Source organism: Nymphaea colorata, chromosome 4 (assembly GCF_008831285.2).
Source record: "Nymphaea colorata isolate Beijing-Zhang1983 chromosome 4, ASM883128v2, whole genome shotgun sequence".
NCBI classification, from domain to species: Eukaryota; Viridiplantae; Streptophyta; class Magnoliopsida; order Nymphaeales; family Nymphaeaceae; genus Nymphaea; species Nymphaea colorata.
In genome coordinates this window covers 1,726,308-1,746,051 of record NC_045141.1, presented here as the reverse complement: position 1 = coordinate 1,746,051, position 19,744 = coordinate 1,726,308, and the positions used below count along the sequence as shown (strand labels likewise).

The following is a 19,744-nucleotide window of genomic DNA, read 5'->3' as shown; positions in this document are numbered from 1 at the left end:
GCAAGTCATTTGATGCAATCTATATGCTTGTGCATAGAGGGTTGAAATTGATATTAAAAATTTATTTTGAACTTGATTTTGAACAAGTGATTTTAAACATGTTTTTGGCAAATTGGAGTAAAGTTTGGAAAAGTTGTTTGGAAAATTAACTTGTTCTGACAAGTTACTTGAAAATTCAACTTATTTTTTTTTTAAGAATTTGGACAAATTCTTTGGGATAAAATTGGAAGATTGAATAATGTTCAAACTGAAGATGATTGTTTTGGTAAAAAATATGCCATTTGAATTGAATTTCAAATATGGCAAGGATACTAAAAATTGTTTTGGATCGTGGCTTTGATCCAAGATTTTGGAAACCTGCTTGGTAATTTAGCAAATTTGAGTTGAAAAATTGGATAGATAATTGAGAAATTGATTAAAAAATTTGGGATTTTAGAGATTGAGATCTACTTCTTTGTTCTGAACTCAAGATCATTTCATGATTTTGAGTCTACTTGTGATCAAATTTTGAAAAAATGACTAAGTTAAACTTAGCAAATGAATTGATTTTGGATGGAAGATAGCTAAGTCTTCGTAAACACAAATTGGATTTCAAATGTGTTTTCTTTTTAGAGAAAAATTGAAATTGCTTAAGTGGAACTTATTCTTTTGATAAAATGTTGGTTTCAAAATGTTAAAAAACATGTTGTTTTCAAATGTACTTTGACCAAATTGAGGTATACTATTTGTGTTTTTTTTTTTTTGAAACTAAGCGGGATTTCCACATTCTTATTACAATATAACTGTCACTTTTTGCAACTTAAAATAAGATATGCATATGTGCAACTTGATTTGGTGAGTGAAAATGCATGAAAGAAAGGGAAACTACTTGAGCTCATGTTTTGTCAACATTCATTCAACATAACATTCATTTTGTAATCCACACACACAAAAAATTGATTTTTTAATTGGAATATAGGACTTTCTCTAAGTATGTTTAAAATCATTAAAATGATGACAATCATATTTAAAATGATGTTAAAATCAAGCTTCAAAATATATAAGAGACGTGGACTACATCCATTTTTGTCTCAAAGTAGCCATAAAATCAGATTTTGTACTAATTTATATGGTTCAAAATCAAAAAAGTCAATTTTAAGAGAGTTTTTCTTAGAAAATAAAGACAAATCATTGAAATTATGCTTAACTTTTCATAAGTTAAGGATCTAAATCATCAAGAGGAATGTTCTTCTTGAGAACATGCTCCCATTTGTGTTGTGTATTCACATTGGGATTAAATATGAAGATTTAGAGAACTTTTTTTAAAAAAAAAAAACAAACCAAATTAGATTTTAGATTTTATGCCAAAACATTCTCCATTCCTTTGACAATTTCATCATATTTGATCTTCTCTTTTGAAAGAAATAAAAATTAGATTTTGAATATAATTTTGCAACATTTTGGGATAAAAATTACTCCCATGCAAATCTAAAAATTTATGAATGAAATCAGCAACTCCTAAAAATACTTTTAGGGTGCCAATTAGAATGAGATTAGAACTTTATCTAATTCTATGGACAACATCACATTCATGGCTGAAAATTAACATTTCAAGAGCTTAAACTTTGAAGTTTTAAGCTAGGTTTCATGCAATCATGGTTTGATTTAAAAAAAAGGCCTACATTGATAAGGTGCTTTAGCGATACGGCATGAAGGATTGCAAACCAGGAGATACTCCAGTTGCTAAAGGAGACAAGTTTAGTCTCAAACAGTGCCCTAAAAGTGAAATCAAATTTAAGGAAATGAAAAGGATTCCCTATTCGTCTGTTGTGGGAAACCCTTATGTATGCTCAGGTTTGTACTCGTTTGGATATTGCATTTATCGTTGAAATGTTAGGCATATACTTAAGTAATCCTAGGATGGATCATTGGAAAGCAGCCAAAAGGGTATTGAGGGACTTACAAAGAACAAAGGGTTTTATGCTCACATACAGGAAGTCACACCAGTAGGAGATCATTGGGTATTTAGATTCTGACTTTGCTGGGTGCCAACAAAGTAGCATAGTATGTTATGAGGCATCCAATCATGCTTTATGGTTGCAGAATTTTGTCACGGGGCTACGCATTATGAATGGTGTAGAAAGACCACTAAGATTATTGTGTGACAATAATTCAGCAGTCATGTACTCTTATAACAACCGTAGTTTGTCAAAGTCGAAGCACATCGACATAAAGTTTTTTTGGCTGTTAAAGAGATGATACAAAATGGTTAGGTGTCTTTAGAGCATATTGTGACAAACTCTATGATTGCGGATCCGCTTACCAAGGGTTTAACACATAAGGTCTTTCACGAACATGTTGTTCATATAAGGGTGTTATCCTTGGATGATGTGCTGGTTTAGTGGGAGTTTGTATTTTGTTTGCTCTTATGTATGGACACATATTCAGTTTTGTGCAGAATAAAGTTTAAAGTTCTTTGATTCCATTCTGTGCTTGTATTTTTGATCTCCATAAGGTTGTAAAGTTGGACCAGTTGAGAATAGACATATTGTAATCACATGACATGTAATTCTCATGCTATATATCCATATCAGATCTATGTCATTGGTTGTGTTAACATTTGTGATCATTGAAGGTTTAGCTAATTTTGATATAGCGAAAGCCGCTTTGGTTCTGTGTTGATATGATTATGAACGAGATTGGTGAAAATGACGTTTAATAAGATAGCAGTTATGAGCTCCTAAGCTTTTATGTAATGTCTGAATGTATAAAGACATATTTGGCCCAAGTGGGAGATTGTAAGATCATTTGGTGGGCCGGCATATGTCTATGAGAAATAAGGTAAATATCCGCTTAAGTGATTGCGTTTTGGGATATTACGTCATTTTAGATGGTATGGAGTGATTTTGAAATGTATAGATACTTGTTTGTAATTACGGACTCTTTGATGGGTTGAATCCGTATGCTCTTAATATAAAATGGTAGTGGTCTCTGGGGTCGTGCGAATGGTTGCCTGAAACGTTGGTTTCTAGGGTTCCCTCTCCCCCATCTGAGAGAGACCTCACGTGCGCCGCACGTACCCTGGAAGACCCTGCTGTGATCTTCTCGTGCTCCAGTTCTTCAGATTGATTCAGGTATGCTTCCGCTTCAGTTTAAGATTTTGTTTAATTCAATGATTTAGCGTGAGCATGATCCTGTTTAAGGCATATCGTTTTGTGTATGCATGAGGGAGAAATCCCATCACCGCTTTCAGCCAATAGCACATAATCTCAAGGATGCTCATAACCCATACAAAAATGCATTTGATGCTAGCTTGGATGCTCAAGATAGCAGCCTTATCTGGTCTAGGATTTGATAATATGGAAACTATAGTTGGACAGGTCGGTTTACTGATTAAAGGAGCCATTCGCAATGCATCTCCTTCAAATGCAAGTACCTTTATAAATGGATTGATTGACCACTTTTCAAGCGTGAGTGGCACACTGCTTCCTCCACACATCTCCCCTAGAGGTTGATATCTTTAGCTTGGCGGATGTATATCAAACAAGCATTTCTGCTGGCAACTTTGAGATACATTGGGGAATATTCACATTTGATGGTCAAGCAAAATATAAAGCATAGAGTTGCCTTTAGTTATATCAACTTATTTTTCCTAAGCACACCAAAACCTCAAAAATACATTTTAATTCATGAACAACTTTAAAATCTTGGGTTTCAGCAATAGAAAGACATATATAAACCACAAACAAGATGCAAGGAACTTAAGTGTCGTGCTTTTCTGTATGGCTACTAGTTGAAGGGCAGATTTGCTTGGAGTGTGAGGCCATTACCATGTGGGTGGATGCCAAAAAAAAAAAAGTTTTGACATCACTTAAGAGTAGCAAGGTTTCAAAAAATATACTCTCAAGCACAAACGGCCAACAAAACTGAGGATTTCCACAAGATGAACTCGCATAGAAACCACAAATAAGAGCAGAGAGAACTCATCTCATACAGGCAGCACTTAGATTGCTATTCTCGAATTGAGAGCCTTCAATCTGGGGGCACAACTCTTTGTTTGCTCTTCAATTTGGGGGTTTTGGAGACAAAACTAAGAACCAGGGAATAGCAAGCTTCCACGGATATGGAAGGTCAATGATGAAAAGGAAGCATGGTGCCAAACAATGGCAACCGAGATAATCAGAACGAAAATCTTCTATTGAAGGTTGTTGGTGATAAAGGCATGCCATCGACCATCGCCTATGGGCTTACGCGCTCAACCAGCGCCACTCCCCATCCAGGATTCGCCCTCCACAATATGCGTCGATGATCATGGGCTTTCATGATTAGCAGCTGCATTCCCCAACCATGGGAGCCGCGGCTGCACTTTGCACTCTACAATGACACCTTGCCTTTAGTTGGGGTGCCTCACAAATGTTGTAGTGTAAATGGGAGAATCCAACTAACCTTCTCGGTGGACTCCACTCCAAGCCCCTCCTTTGTTCGTCGAACTATGACCTTGTCAGTTTGATTCTTTGAGACTAATATATGCATCCTCAACTGTTGTTATCGCCATTTGAAAACGCAACAACCTTTCCGACTTTCACCAAACAATCAGTTGAATAGAGACTTCTCTAGGCCCTCGGCAAGTACAAACAACTTTTTCATCGTATTTACATTCTATGAACCAATTTACAAATTAATGGGAGAAGCCATTGAAGCTTCAAATTGGTACGCCTGCAATTGTTCCCTCCAGCAAGCCCATATAAGTGCCATGTAACATATGGTTGGGCTACTTAGTAGAGATGCACTTCGTTCAGCTCATATAGGTGTCATGTGAAAAGGTACCTAAAAAAACATCTGAACCATATTTGAAAAGACACAATCTATAATAGCATGCAAGAAGCCACGCATCCCAAGACACGACTGTCAAGTATAGGGCATGGAGCACAGGACCGAGCTTTGTGGCTCCTAAGAAGTGATGGCAATGAGAGGCACAATCAGTGCGAAAACTTGAGTTGCAAAACATGACAAGGTGGAGGCAGACAAATGCAATAGACTCAGATGAAGACAGCATTGGATGAGGCGTCAACATTGTGGCATATTATGGGCAATATGGTTTTGACTTAAACAGGGTAGTTATGCGGGGTGTCTATTATAGATAACTAGCCTGGATGAAGGAGGGAGAACACTTATAAGTGGAAGACACAAGGGTGTGTCACACATGCAAACGTTGTTGAGAGAACATCAAGTGTAAAGCTGTGCTGGAGAATAGAAAAGGCAATAGCATCCATCCGACAGTTTCTTTGCATGCATTGGTGGTGCCCAAGCTTTTTTTGTACCTGTCTTCAATTAAATTGCTCTCGTTATGTCATCGGATGTGTATGATGGCGTGAAAAAGAAAATGTTCTATGCGAGTGGTGGTTGAAAGTCCACTAGGAGAAGAATTGGATGTTTCACGGACACAAAAAGAAAGATCTTACAAATCCAATAAAAAGAAGGAAAATATTTCAGGTCACTTTTTATAGGTTGATGCATGAGTATCCTGTCGAGTTAATTTCTCTAAAAAAGTTTGCTTTGAAATATTTTTTTTGCTCATTAGACACACCCATGAGCGAGGCGAGGACTTGGCTGGTAGTGTAACCCATTGGGGTCGCGGGAGCTATGATCCACAAGGAGATCAAAGTTCAAGGATTGAAGTGTGACAGTTGTCAAGCTCTAGCGATGGAAAGCGTTTTATTGAAAATCCAATCACAGTTGGAGAGAGAAAACATATATCAGTTGATTTTCAAAGTGTTTTGCAATCTACCCTTATTGATATGATCTTAAGAATGAGTTGATGTAAAACATAGTCGATCATTTGTTAGACTTTAATGATGTTTTTATGATAAAAAAAATGAATGGTCCCAATGAGATGATAATAAAAATATCAACATTTTTCATCAAAACAACCTGAACCAAAGCATGTTTTATATTATGTTCATATTGTATTTAAAATAGTTTTTGAACAAAAAACCAATGGGTCTGGTTTTTATCCCTAACCTAGGTGTGTCTGGTTTTTGCCAACTTGGTTCTTACCAACTTTATAAAAAAGTTTGTAAAAACCAGAAAGCTAAGTCAAGGATAAAAATCAAACCCTTTGATATTGATTTTTAAATTGTTTTCTACAATATAACCTTATTGATATGATCGTAAAAGTGGATTCATGAAGAACATTCACTAAGTTGATCATTTGTTAGACTTTAATGGTGTTTTTATAATAAGAAAAAATGAACGGCCCCCATGGCATGATAATAAAAAAATCAACATTTTTCACTAAAACAAGTTGAACCAAAGTATGTGTTACATTAAAATAGTCTTTATAAATATATTAAGATTTTTATATTGTATTTAAAATAGTTTTTAAACAAAAAATCAATGGGTCTGGTTTTTATTCTTAACTTAAGTGTATGGGCTTTACCAACTTCTCTCTCTCTCTCTCTCTCTCTACATATATATATATATATATATATATATATATATATATATATATGGATTTCTCCGTCAAGATTTAAAAAGAGAATAGAATAATGCATTGGGCGGTTTGTTTGATCACGCATACTCAATGCAATGCATTGCATAAAAAGGCCATTGGATGGAGGGTTGGATGAGCAGACGACTTTACATCCTCTAAAGAGAGAGATCTTGACAACTAATGGTCAGGACAACTAAAGCAATATATATTATACATATATATATATACACACACACACACAACACACACACACACACAGAGAGAGAGAAAGAGAGAGAACTAATTGTTAGGACAGCTAAAGTAACTCTTTCTATTGAATGCATAACAACGAATATTCAGTGACAAAGACGTTATTTTCTAGGTTATGTTCTAGAAGGCTGTCCGGAATTTTAATAATCCTGACAACCTTAAGGGCCTGTTTGATGGGCGGGTGAAAGTTGGTGGGGAAGGGTCGACAATCTAAACGATTCTTTCCATATTTTCAGGTAATTTCATCATCATGAACTCAACATCAAACATACAACATAACTAACTACAACATGACTAACTAGTTGTCTTGTCATATAGATTTGTTTAGGAGCAATCGATGGCACCCATATACCTGCATGGGTCCCAGCTTCAGATCAAGCAAGGCTTCGCAATAGAAAAGGATTCGTTTCTCAAAACGTCATGGCTGTAGTCGGATTTGACACTCGATTCCACTACGTTTTGGCTGGATGGGAAGGAAGTGCTACAGACTCAAGAGTATTGTATAATGCACTTGATCATGACACGGACCCGTTTGTTATCCCAGAAGGTACGTAGTTTCACCAACTAATTCACTCTTTTGTTAAGAAGCATGTATCAATGTATAAATAAATTGTGTTCAACTGTAGGCAAACATTATCTTGCTGATGGGGGGTATTCAAACATTGTCAGTTTGCTAACACCTTATCGAGGGCATCGTTATCATATGTCTGAGTTTAACACTCGGGGAGCACACTCACGTAGAACTGAAGAAGAATTATTCAACCATAGGCATTCATCACTCCGAAATACAGTAGAAAGAACTTTCGGCATGTTGAAAGGTCGTTTTCCAATATTAAAAATGCAAGTCCAGTATGCATTCCAAAAGCAAGCTCAAATCGTTCTTGCTACATGTGTATTGCACAACTTCATAATTGAACACAATCCAAATGCCGAGCAATTTGATGATAAAGATGCACATTCAACTAATAACTTTGTCTTAAGCGAACCTGAAATTGCAAGCCAAACACATCAGCGAGGAAGCAACAATGCTATGAGAGTAGCTATATCATCTCAAATGTTTACAGATTATCAATTGAATAGTAAGTTTGTTTATAAATGTTCACAATTTGTTTTGTTTGATTGTTTGACATTTGTTTTGTTTTGAATAGGACAACGAAGATGATGCCTCGCCAAAAGTACTATGTGGTTTTCGAAGGTCGTGAGCAAGGCATATATGACAGTTGGGAGCGGTGCCAACCATTAGTCTATCGGTACAAGGGTGCCCTCTTCAGATCGTTTGATTCATTGAAAGTAGCTGAGTATCACATGCATGAGTATGTTCACAACAAGTATGTAGGCCTCCATTCATTGAAGATGACATCGCATATGAAGATATAGAAGACACGAAGTTTGAAGAACGGAAGTGCAACTACAAATGTTAGATAACTTCTTTTGCGATTGCATGTTTTCTTTGTTGGATATGTACTCATTAAACTTTTGCTTTTCTGGATAGTAGGGAATACACTTTTTGTGGATTTGTACTCATTAAACTTATGTGGACATGTACTTTTGTGGGTACAACTTTGTTATTGTTATAAATTTTATTTCGACAACTACATTGCACTGTTGGATGTCATGGTTTTAACCGTGTTTTTTTTTTAAACATAAATGTGTTGTTGCTACCTTGTGCATCTTGTTGTTTACTGGATGGTAGGGAATACGTGCTCAACATTTTGTTCTTGTTGTTTTCTGGATAATAGGGAATACACCCTCAACATTTTGTTCTTATTGTTTTCTGGATTTTAGGGAATATTGTCTAAACATTTTGTTGTTTTGGAAGATCATCATCCAATTTCTTCCCTAGTCAGATTTGGAGAGGAGAAGACAAAAAAAAAAAAAAAAAACAATATTTACCACGTTAAATTCTTCTTATGCATCAAACATTGTTAAATTTACCATGTTAAATTCTTCATTTACATCAAACAGGGTTAAATTTACCGCGTTAAATTTCACCAGCCCATCAAACAGGGCTTCAGATTGGAAGAGAGAGAAATTTCATCCTATAAATTTTTTCAGAAAAATTTACTATGTTAAATTTACCGCGTTAAATTTCACCCGCCCATCAAACGGGCCCTAAGTTATCTCTTCTCCTCCAACACTCACCGTTAGGAAAAAAGTTGAACCATATGCTCACCTTACCAGTTTTATACTAGTTTAGAGGACCTCTTCCAACAAAGAAAGCCCCAAAGCCCGAAGTGAACCTCAGCACCGTGACTTACAACGACAATTGATAGGAAAAAGGAAAACTCAAAGTACAATAAAAGCTTGAATTAGGGTCTTCGCATCCTTCCTAATTCAACTGGTACACTTGCAATCCACCTATAGTATTGTTAGGCGTCCGTTGAGTTGAGTGTTTGCTTTCTTTGTTTCTTAGTTGAATAAGGGAACGGGTTAGTGGGTCAGTAATTGGATCTTGGATCCAGTACACGGATCAGGGGAGGTCATTAGAGAGTCTTCTATTCCAGTCCACTTAGTGATTGTATAAAGTCATCGTAAGAAGGATTAAACCCTAATAAGATTTTGAATTACTGTTTCGAGTGAAGGCTGGGCTTTCATTACGAGCGGGTGTGCATGAGTGAGTGTGAAGCCTCACATTTAAATGTAGCAGAGCCATATGGCCACGTCTAGCAAGGTGACCTCGAAGGATGTCATGGCTGCCGTGGAATCCCATCAAGAATGCCTAGAGGAAACGATGGAGACCATGAACCGTCGTCTACAGGCCGTCGAGCACCAGAACAAGGAGGCGGAAGCTAGGATGCAGACGTTCATAGCAGAGCATTTATCGTTGATGTCCCTGATGTGAGAGATGCTGAAGCCAGGGAAGGGAGAAGGATCTACCAGCGCTGATCGCCCGGAGACAGCAGACGGTGAGATGAGACCTCCTCCATCTTCTTCCCTAACTTCAATTCCGCCACTGCATCCACCTCCTCCGCCGTCAGCAGAAGGTACACTGATACTTTCACCGGCTGTTAGAGACAGAGGACTGGGTCCGTCACCGTGGAAGCAGCCCCGTATGGACTTTCGTCGATTCTCTGGTGAGGATCCCTTCAGTTGGATCTTCAAGGCAGAACAATTCTTCGATTGTCATAACATCAAAGGGGATCAATGGGACAGTCACGCCGCAGTGCACTTTGAGGGAGCCGCCATCAAGTAGTATAGGTGGCTCGTGACGCAGCAGGGGAGGACGACGTGAGCAGGGCTGATCGATGCAATGAAGGCTTGGTTTGGACCGTCAGCGACTCAGCATATGTAGACTACAACCTCTAGCTGATGAAAATTAGACAAAAAGGCACCGCGGTTGAGTACCAAGAGCGCTTTGAGGACCTCAGCAATATGGTATGGTTCGTGCCCTTAGACGCCTGATAGGAGCGTTTGTCAGGGGACTGCAGAACTATCTGCGCATTGAGGTTCAGGCGGCCAAGCTTAGAAACCTATCCGAATGCTTTGAATTAGCTCGACTGGTAGAGGAAAAGCAACACAGATTGAGCTATGGCAGTCGGATATTGTATTCAGAGCGGAACCAACGTCAGCCAACAACCCTGCATACAGATACAACTGCAGCACCCGCAGCTACTCCGAAGGCGAACCAAATGGGACAACAAGTGGTCTGTCGCCTTACGCCAGATCAGATTAAGAAGAAGCATCTTCCATTGTGACCAACCATGGACACCTGGCCACACCTGTCGAAAACTTCACATGTATCTTGTAGAAGACGACGATGAACCGCCAGATGAATTGGAAGGAGAAACTAATCCAGCGCCAATCGTGGGGGAAGCTGCAGTGGTTACTGATGGTACTCCCCCTGAAATCTCTCTCCATGCACTGGCAGGGCACGAGGTTCCTCAGTTGATGCGGGTAGAGGGCCAGCTTCAAGCCAGAAGGGCAAGCACCCTGGTGGCTACGGGCTCTACCCCTAATTTTAGCTGCGAGAAATCAGCAAGAGCTCTACGCTGCCGAGTGGAGAATCAACTTGGGGCTACATTGAAGTGTAGGGGCAAGTGCGCGCAAGAGATCCTAGACATCGAGGGTCACAAGTTTCCAGTGGAACTCTTTACGCTGGCAATAGTAGACCTGGTGTTAGGAGTGCAGTTCCTGTGCAGCCTAGGCGAAGTCATGTGGGACTTTGTGGGAATGAGGACGCATTTTGGCCAGACAAAAGAAGGGCGCCAAACTACGGAAGCAATCCCAAGAAAACAGATTACTAAACAAAAGACGTTGAAGATGATGAAGGGACCGGCGACTTCTCTTATGCTGTTAATGGCTATGCTGTTAATGGCTGTAGTAAAATCAGAGGAAAAGACAAAACAGAAGTTGCAGGAGCAGAGACATATATGCCAAGGACATCTACATGCCTTATTGAAGGAGTTTAAAGTGGTTTTTGAACTCTCCAAGGGTATGCCCCCACAGTGAACATATGATCATCACATCAAACTCCAAGGTGGGGCTGGAGCAGTCAATAGACGACCCTATCGATACAGTCGACACCAACGACAAGTGCTGGAAGAATTGGTGAACGAGATGATTAAGGAGGGCATTATACAACCCAGTTGCAGTCCATTTGCATCCCCAACATTGCTGGTTAGGAAGAAAGATGGAGGATGGAGGTTTTGTGTAGATTATGCGTGTTAAATGCCATAATGGTAAAACATCACTATCCCACTCTTGAAGAGTTATTTGATGAGTTGCATGGAGCTGCGTATTTTTCTAAGTTGAATCTAAGGGTCGGCTACCATCAAATCAGGATGGCGCCTCACAACATGCCCAAAACTGCATTCCAGACTTACGACGGACATTATGAGTTTAAGGTGATGTCTTTTGGACTAACTAATGCTCTTATCACGTTTCAGTCCTTAATGAATGATCTTTTCAGACCTTACCTTCTTCAATTCATACTCGTATTTTTTTATGATATTTTTGTGTACAATCCAAAGGAGGATGAGCATTTCCAGCACCTGCGCCTAGCCTTGTCGGTATTACAGTAGCATGATCTACATGCCAGACAATCAAAATGTGTATTCGAAGCAAATCAGATTACATATCTGGGTCATGTGATCAGTAAGGGGAATGTTCAAATGAAGGAGGACAAGGTGAAGGAGGTGAGGGAGAGGAAAGCACCTAGTTTGGTTAAAGAACTAAGGTCGTTTTTGGGTTTAGACTACCGAATATTTGTCAAGGGATATGGTTTATTAGCGGCCCCTCTAAATGAGCTGACCAAAACTGATAAATTCAGATGGGGCGAGAAGGAGCAAGCAGCTTTTGAGACACTTAAACAAGCCATCACTTCAGCGCCTGTGTTGAGAATGCCAGATTTCGAAGTTCCATTTTACATCGAGACTGATGCCTCATATCATGGGGCGGGAGCTGTATTAGGCTAAGAACAACATCCAATTGCCTTCGTCAGCAAGGCGATGGGTCCTAACTTCAAGGCCAAATCAGCCCATGAGCGGGAATTAATGGCTATGGTGCTGGTAAAATGGAAACAATATTTAATGGGAAGAAAATTTGTTGTGCTGACTGATCACAGCAGTTTAAAATATTGTTTGCAGCAAGCTACCTTGACCCAGGCCCTACAGCTATGGCTCCTCAAACTCATGGACTTTGATTTTGAAGTCCAATACAGGAAAGGGAAGGAGAATGTAACAGCTGATGGACTGTCTCGTCCAAGGGCTGAGCCAAAAGAAGTATTGATGGCGTTTTGACAGGTGCAGGTGGACTTATGGACAATGATAAAGCAAGCCCATCAGCAAGCGGAGTCTGTGCATAGGATAAGAGAAAAATTGGACAACAGCCCAATCCAAACATATGGGTATGTATGGAGATCCTTATTTGTATTATTAAGGCAAGATTTACATTCCTCCAGAGACTGAAATTCCGCAGAATTTACTAGAGCATTATCATGATTCAAAGACAGCAGGGCTCACAGGGATAGAGAAAACATATAGACACATCAAGAGCATGTTCTATTGGCTAGGGATGAAAAAGGCCATCGCCAATTACATAAAAAACTTCCACATCTGCCAACAAAATAAATATGAAGCTAGGAAGCCCGCCTGACTGTTACAACCCCTGCCTGTACCAGAGTTAATATGGGAAGATATTTCCATTGATTTCATAGGACTTATAGTATCGAGAGGAAAATGAGTCGTTTTCATGGTGGTGGATCGACTGACGAAGTATGCACACTTTATTGCATTAGCCCATCCATTTTCTGCTAAATCAGTAGCCAAGGCATTTCAGGAGCAAGTAGGGAAGCTACATGGAGCTCCCCGTTCGATAGTAAGTGATCGGGATTCTCTCTTTGTAAGTAGTTTTTTGAGAGAATATTTCCATGTACAGGGCAGCAAACTGCAAATGAGTACTGCCTACCACCCGCAATCTGATGGACAAATAAAAATTGTTAATAAAAGCTTGGAGACGTACCTGCATTGCTTTGCAGGGCAAGCGACCAAGATTGTGGGTGGATTACCTGTCATGGGCAAAATATGCTTCATAGGGTGGCACTCGTCCACATGGACCACCCCATTTGAAGTTGTTTATGGGAGAGCCCCTCCCGATCTGAGAAGATATCGACCAGGGACCGCTAAGGAGGAGGTTGACACACAACTAAGGTGCAGGGATGCAATTTTGAAGGACCTTAAACAACATTTGGCCGTGGCCAGCAATCATATGGTGCTGCAATATAACAGGCGCCACCGAGACCAGCAGTTCAAGGTAGGACAACGGGTGTACCTTAGAAGACCACCCCATGGATTGAGAACCAAGTCAATGCAAGGCTGGCATCTCGTTTTGTAGGTCCTTACCTTATCACAAGGTGGGAGCTTTAGCTTATGAATTACAGCTACCAGTAGGCAGCCAAATCCACCCTGTGTTTCATGTGTCGAAAATCAAGGCATGCCAATAATTCTCACAGCTGAAGAGGTAAATCTAGCACCAGCTTTGTAAGACACACCAGCATTGTTCCCTTATCGCAGATTGGGCTCGCGCAAGGTAAAAAGGAATAACAGCAAAATTACTGAATGGTTCATTGAGTAGAGCAGCTACGAGGACTTAATACCTGGGAACTTGCAGAAGATTCCCTGAATTCACACCTTGAGGACAAGGTGTTACTGTAAAGGGGGAATACTTGTTAGGCGTCTGTTGAGTTGATGCTTTCGTTTGTTTCTTAGTTGAATAAAGGAACGGGTTAGTGGGTCAGTAATTGGATCCAGTACACGATCAGGGGAGATCATTAGGGAGTCTATTCCAGTCCACTTAGTTATTGTATAAAGTCATCGTAAGCAGGATTAAACCCTAATAAGATTTTGAATTACTGTATCGAGTGAAGGCTGGGCTTTCATTACGAGCGGGTGTGCGTTAGTTAATGTGAAGCCTCACAAGTATCCAACTATCCATCCATTATTAAGGTTAGGAATGAAAAAAACGTATACATTTTATTGCATGTCGGTTGCCTAGACGGAAGACCTTAAACAGTCTACCTACAATGTAAATATAGCAGCATTAAGAGCACCATTTGAAACAAACAAGAAATTTGCAACTTTGTCAAATAGTAGCAAACTGCTTCCTCACCAACCAAAAAAAAAAAAAGGAACCAAAGAACATAAACAGATAACTAAAGCAATGAACTTCATTAATATAGAACCCAACTATTCATGAAATTCGTGAAGCAGCTTAGATATACAGAGCCAAAGGCTTTCTGGAATCTTACGGCATGAAATCGTAGACAACATAATAAGGACAGTAAAAACGAACTGGTGAGCCTCTGGCTTGAGGGCTGTGCGTATCAACATTGGTATCCAAACTTCGGGCGCCATGCTGACTGCTCTACGAAAAGAACGGAGACCACCAACCACTCTTGTGATTGTTGCATTCCCCTGATGTATATAAACAACAATCAGCATGTTTAAAACATACAGAAACATGCATGGACCTTTTCTTTGAGGGTGCATCTACAAGAATCTAAGTCATGGGTTACGAGTAGAGGTTTGAATACAGATACAGGCACGGCAACTTTAGAATATCGGTACGAGGGTATGATAGAATGTATACACACACACACACACACACACAAAATAGCACAAAATTTCAAAATAAAAATCAATATTTAAATAAACAAGTAACATAAATAAAAACAGTACATATTAATTTGTGATAAGTCACAGAAATAAAGTGAATCCGAGTTAAAAACATGCTAAATCAAGTAAAAAATAAGTAGTTTGGATCAGTTTCAACTTTCAATCCAAAATGTACCTGTCTGTGTCTAAGTACCCACTTTGCCATGTCCACTAAAGTACCCATGTGACTTAAGACTCTAGACAATATTGACGCAAGTTTTCCACATACTTCTCTGGGTTCTGGAATTACCTTCTCTTTCTCTTCACCTTCTGAAGAAAACGATGATAAGACCTTCGGGTCAAAAAAGGCATCAGCTGCTTTGACAATGTCCTGGCATAGAAAAATTTGCACTCTGAGGCCTTGCCCTGAGAAGATGAAATTAAACAAGTCTTCTGTTGCAAGTACAACAGCTCGCATGTCAAACGACTTCCATTCTTCAGCAGTTGGAGCATGGATAGATGCCTTTTCTTCTTTCTCCTTTGGTTCAGCCGATTCAGAAATTGCCATTACCTACAGACATTCATAATAGTTTAGAAGGAGACCGGAGAAGATTTCACAAGATAGATTAAGACCAATTGTTCACCAGCATATTAGCACCATCTCAGTTGAGGTACCACCACATCAGGTCCAAAAAAGGATACCCAGCGTGGTAAAATGGAAAAGAAGCCACATGAGAAGGGTTAGCATCATATGAAATGGAGACATCACCTTGATGCAGTTTAAGAAAATGCTCAGAAGGAGGGTTACACCACCACTTGGTGCAATCAGATCCCAAAACTCATGTAGACTCCAATCTGATAATAAGCCATCTAATGTCTACCATTTAAGCCTATGAATTGGAAATGTCACCCGCTGTGACCGACTAAGTTAATTTTAATCAAAGGAATTTCAAACAGAGAGAGAAAAAAGTTGATATGGGTATGCTGCAAGAAAGATATTCATGCTTTTACAACTTTTTTGGCAAGGGCTGCAGTTCTATGACAAAGATTCCAGAAGTACAGATATAAATGGATCAAATATGTCTGATTACTGATCCTATGTTGACTCCATTAAGGTGGATCTGTTAAAGAAATTCAGATTTGATCACTAATCATATTTGCATCCAGTATACAGTTTCATTACTAAATATGAATCTTAATCCAACATCTGACTAGGATCCAGTAAAGATCGAATGCTATGGTTGAATCTTATGCTAGTGGGGACTGAACTTGGTACAAGGAAACAGGGTCCGAATCAGAGTCTCAGTTCAAACCTGAATCTGATTAAATAAAACTGAATCAAGTTTAATTTGCTAAGGTTCATCCATTCAAATCCAAGCCAACACTATTAGAAAACCTTATATATATAATATCACTTTATACAAGTATACACAGTCATACATATATATATACACCCACACACACATATATAGGCATCTTGAATGTAACTTTTATTTTTTTATTTTCAGCAGTCCGATCAAAATTGATCTTTGACAAGACTGGTGCTAGCTCAATGGCTAGCTCTCGGCAACTTTGTAATACTTTACAAAAACAGGATATCTCCTCCATATTGTATATTGTGCTTTTAGCCCTTTTGGCTTCTTGAATAATACTTTCTATCTATTCAAATCTTATGACTTACTGTACAAGTGTACTTATGAGAGAGTCTGTTGTGCTGTTTATAAGCTTTTTGTGTTGAGAGCACTTTCTTACGCAATTAATTAAGTCTTTTCAAACTTATTCTTGTTGGTTGGAGGCCAGCTTCACATAGAATGAGAGCAGGGTTCAAACTCTTGTAGAGATATTCATACCTTGAAATCCATGCTTACTGCAAGATTGTGGTACATCAAGCTGGTTTTTTATCAGTTCATCTTAGAAAGTTACCAAATGTGTGAAAACTGTTCTCAAATGGCCAATTGTAATCAAAACAACATCAACAACTTTCAACAACTCTAATTTTGTTTCTACATGCAAATCCAATTAGAATACGTGGGCAGGAAACATAGAGACTCAGATCAAAGGTCAAGAACTGTGGGGACGTCCAAGAGATATTATTATTCAACCCACTCCTAACCTTTTTAAATATGAAAATATTTTTAAAAAAGCTCTTGAGAAAAATGAGAGAGCTAAGGCTATGGAATAATGTTAAAAAAACTAGATTACTGAGAAATGTAAAATGCCAAGACATTAGTAGTGTGCTGAACCAAAAATGACCACAAAACTATTTATTATAAAATAGCTATTGAGATTTGAGAATATCTCAAGGGCTGCTTTACCTATAGTCACAGAAAACACGTTTTTTTTTTAAAAAAACGGGAAAAAATACGATAAATTAACTGACCATCTAAAACTTAAAAAAACACTTTTTTTTAAAAAAAATGCGTGTTTAACGCGCTTTTAATGCGTTTTTCTCAGTTTTTTCATTTTTTTCAGTTTTTTTAATGTCAAACAGTTTTTTTTCATTTTCTATTTTTTATTTGTTGCAAATCTACTTATCTTTTGATGTTTGCATCATTAGTTTCTCACTTATTTTATTTTCCCCCCATTTTTAGTTTTTAAAAATTCTTAAAAATTTACCATATTTTTTTCTGTTTTTTACCGTACTATACCCAAAAAAAACCTCACTATTTAAAACTCTGAGACGTTATTTGTGACTATGGACTTTTATCCAACAATATACAGCTCATAACTATTGCCTTCCAAAAAAGGCTAAAAGTGTTTAAGGTGTTAAAAATGTAAAGAATTATCTCATCAAATTATCCTCCACTTGTAATCAAATTGACCAATTAAAGCTGAAATTAGGAAAAACATGTAATTATATTAAAAAAAAAAAGAAGGCTCAAGTAGATCAAGGAATCTTTTATCTTTTGTATGGGTTTAAGACCCAATTTTGAACAAGGGCTTCTCATGACTCTTTTTATCAACTCCACTTATACAAAACTCCCACTAGGTTTAATGGAAAGAAAGAGAATAAACCTGAACAAAAGTGTGGATAGTATGATGACTAAAACTAATAGAAAAATGAAAATTAAGAAGAAAAAGCTCTTGCGTCATCTAGACCAAGAAACCATGACAAGTATTACAGACCACCATACTTCACCAGTTGTAACTAGTTCCAACACAAGGGAAAATACAATATGGTTTCTCATTTTCGTCATGAACCACGATATATCAAGCTACAATTTCCTATGCTATGTCACATAGGCAGGTACAGGTATGGGTACTGGCACTGGTATACATAGACAAAAAATAAGATTTTAAGTAAAAGAAAACAATATAGAAAATTCTACTAAATAAAACTAAGTCACTGGAAAAACTGCCGGAAAAGTTGCCAATTCCAAAAAATCTCACCAGAAAGTCTTGTAGAACAAGCACAACCAGACCGCATATAACATGAAGAGCCCTTCAGTTTCTATCGGGAGTTCTTCATTTCCTTCATATATACATGATCAGTTAAAAGTGTTGACGGGTTTTGTTGTTCGGGTCCGGATCCGTACCCGATCCGGTTTGTCCTAATTAGGACTACTTATACTTCTGTAAACCCTAATCTTTGTGTTAAATGAAGTGTTGAAGAGAGAGAGTGTCTGGAGGCTAGTGGGCACCAGACCTCCTCACCCGTGGTTTTTCTTCCCTCGAGTCGAGGGTTTTCCACGTTACATCCGTGTGTTTTCTTCTTCTCTCGTGCACATTTTGTTTCTACATGGTATCAGAGCCGTCGGACTTGGAGAAAACAAAATCTGTTTTTTGTTCTATGGTTGTGAAGTTCCAACCCTGACTGCCGCCGCCGCTACCACCGTCGCCGTCGCTACCACCACCGCCGCCGCTGCCCTTGCTGCGCCGCCGCTGCCCTTGCTGCGCCGCCGCTGCCCTGGCCGTGACCGTGACCACCGCCGCTGTCGCCGCACCGTGGCCGTGACCGTGACCGCCGCCGCTGCCCTTGCTGCCCCGCCGTGGCTGTGACCGCTGCTGCGTCGCTGGTGTCGTGACTGTCGACGCCAACGTCTCTGCTGACGCCTCCGCCGCCGCCGACGCCGACGTCCGCCGCCGTCGCCTCTTCTCGGCGCGCGCTGCCAAGCGCGGCCCTCTGCTTCCGCCGCGTCCTGCTGCTTCCGCAGCTCCCCCCCTTCCGCCGTTGATCCCCGACTGCGTCATCTCACCTCTTCTCTCGGTTGCTGCTGTGTGTGTTCTTTGGCAGCCACTTCTACCTCGTGATCATGGCTGACTCGTCTTCTTCTTCAGTCAACACTACTCTGCCTGATGTTGTGTCTGCGCGGACTGATCATGTACCGGTTCAGGTTACCACCATTCAACTTACCAAGGAGAACTATTCCCGATGGTCTGCTGCGATTACCATGGGGATTGCTGGGCGAGGACGCATTGCCTATGTGAATGGGAGAAAGGTTGAACCTGCTGCAGATAGTCTGGCTTGGGATACATGGTTTCTTGAAGACAACCAGGTCAAAACCTGGATTGTCAATTCAGTGTCCCCGGATATCCAACCCCTCATTCTTCGTAAGAAGACTGCAAGGGATATGTGGATTATTTTGGAGCAGATGTATGGCCAAAAGAAAAGGAAAGTTCGTGTGTATCAACTTATGAAGGATGTGTATTCCCTGCGACAAGGTGCTCTCTCGGTTGCAGACTTTTATGCAGCATTAAAATCTAAGTGGGAGGACCTTGACTATCACTCTGATATTCCATGGAGGTGTCCTCACGACCAGATGCAGTACATGACTGATAAATGGGAAAACAGGGTATTCCTTTTCTTATCTGGACTGAATGATGACTTTGAAAATATAAGGGGTCAGATTCTTAACTCTGACGAATCATTTAGTATTGAAGATGTCTATTCCCGTGTTGAAGCTGAAGAACAGAGAAGGCTGCTCTCTAGTGG

The 19,744-nt window shown here is 39.4% G+C and overlaps 2 protein-coding genes across 6 annotated transcripts in view; one reads left to right on the top strand and one right to left on the bottom strand.

Annotated features, from left to right (window-relative positions):
• Positions 1-9,425: 9,425 nt before the first annotated feature.
• Positions 9,426-13,975, top strand: LOC126410018 (uncharacterized). The gene is made up of 2 exons (XM_050077556.1): positions 9,426-11,400; positions 11,502-13,975. The coding sequence occupies exon 1, from the start codon at positions 10,250-10,252 to the stop codon at positions 11,168-11,170; it is 921 nt and encodes a 306-aa protein (XP_049933513.1). The 5' UTR covers positions 9,426-10,249; the 3' UTR covers positions 11,171-11,400; positions 11,502-13,975.
• Positions 13,976-14,366: 391 nt separating this feature from the next.
• The window catches only part of LOC116252740 (uncharacterized), a 110,956-nt gene continuing 105,578 nt past the window's right edge, over positions 14,367-19,744 (bottom strand). For all 5 annotated transcript variants that reach the window (XM_050077429.1, XM_050077431.1, XM_050077430.1 and 2 more), the window contains 2 exons: positions 15,122-15,382; positions 14,367-14,631 (listed from right to left, as the gene is read on the bottom strand). In XM_050077429.1, the coding sequence (XP_049933386.1) occupies positions 14,404-14,631; positions 15,122-15,382 (489 nt within the window). In that variant the 3' untranslated portion in view covers positions 14,367-14,403. The remainder of the gene's footprint in view (positions 14,632-15,121; positions 15,383-19,744) is intronic.

What these genes read in the sequence shown, in the direction of transcription:
- LOC126410018 (XM_050077556.1), top strand. Translation starts at nt 10,250, where the DNA reads ATGGCAGTCGGATATTGTATTCAGAGCGGAACCAACGTCAGCCAACAA.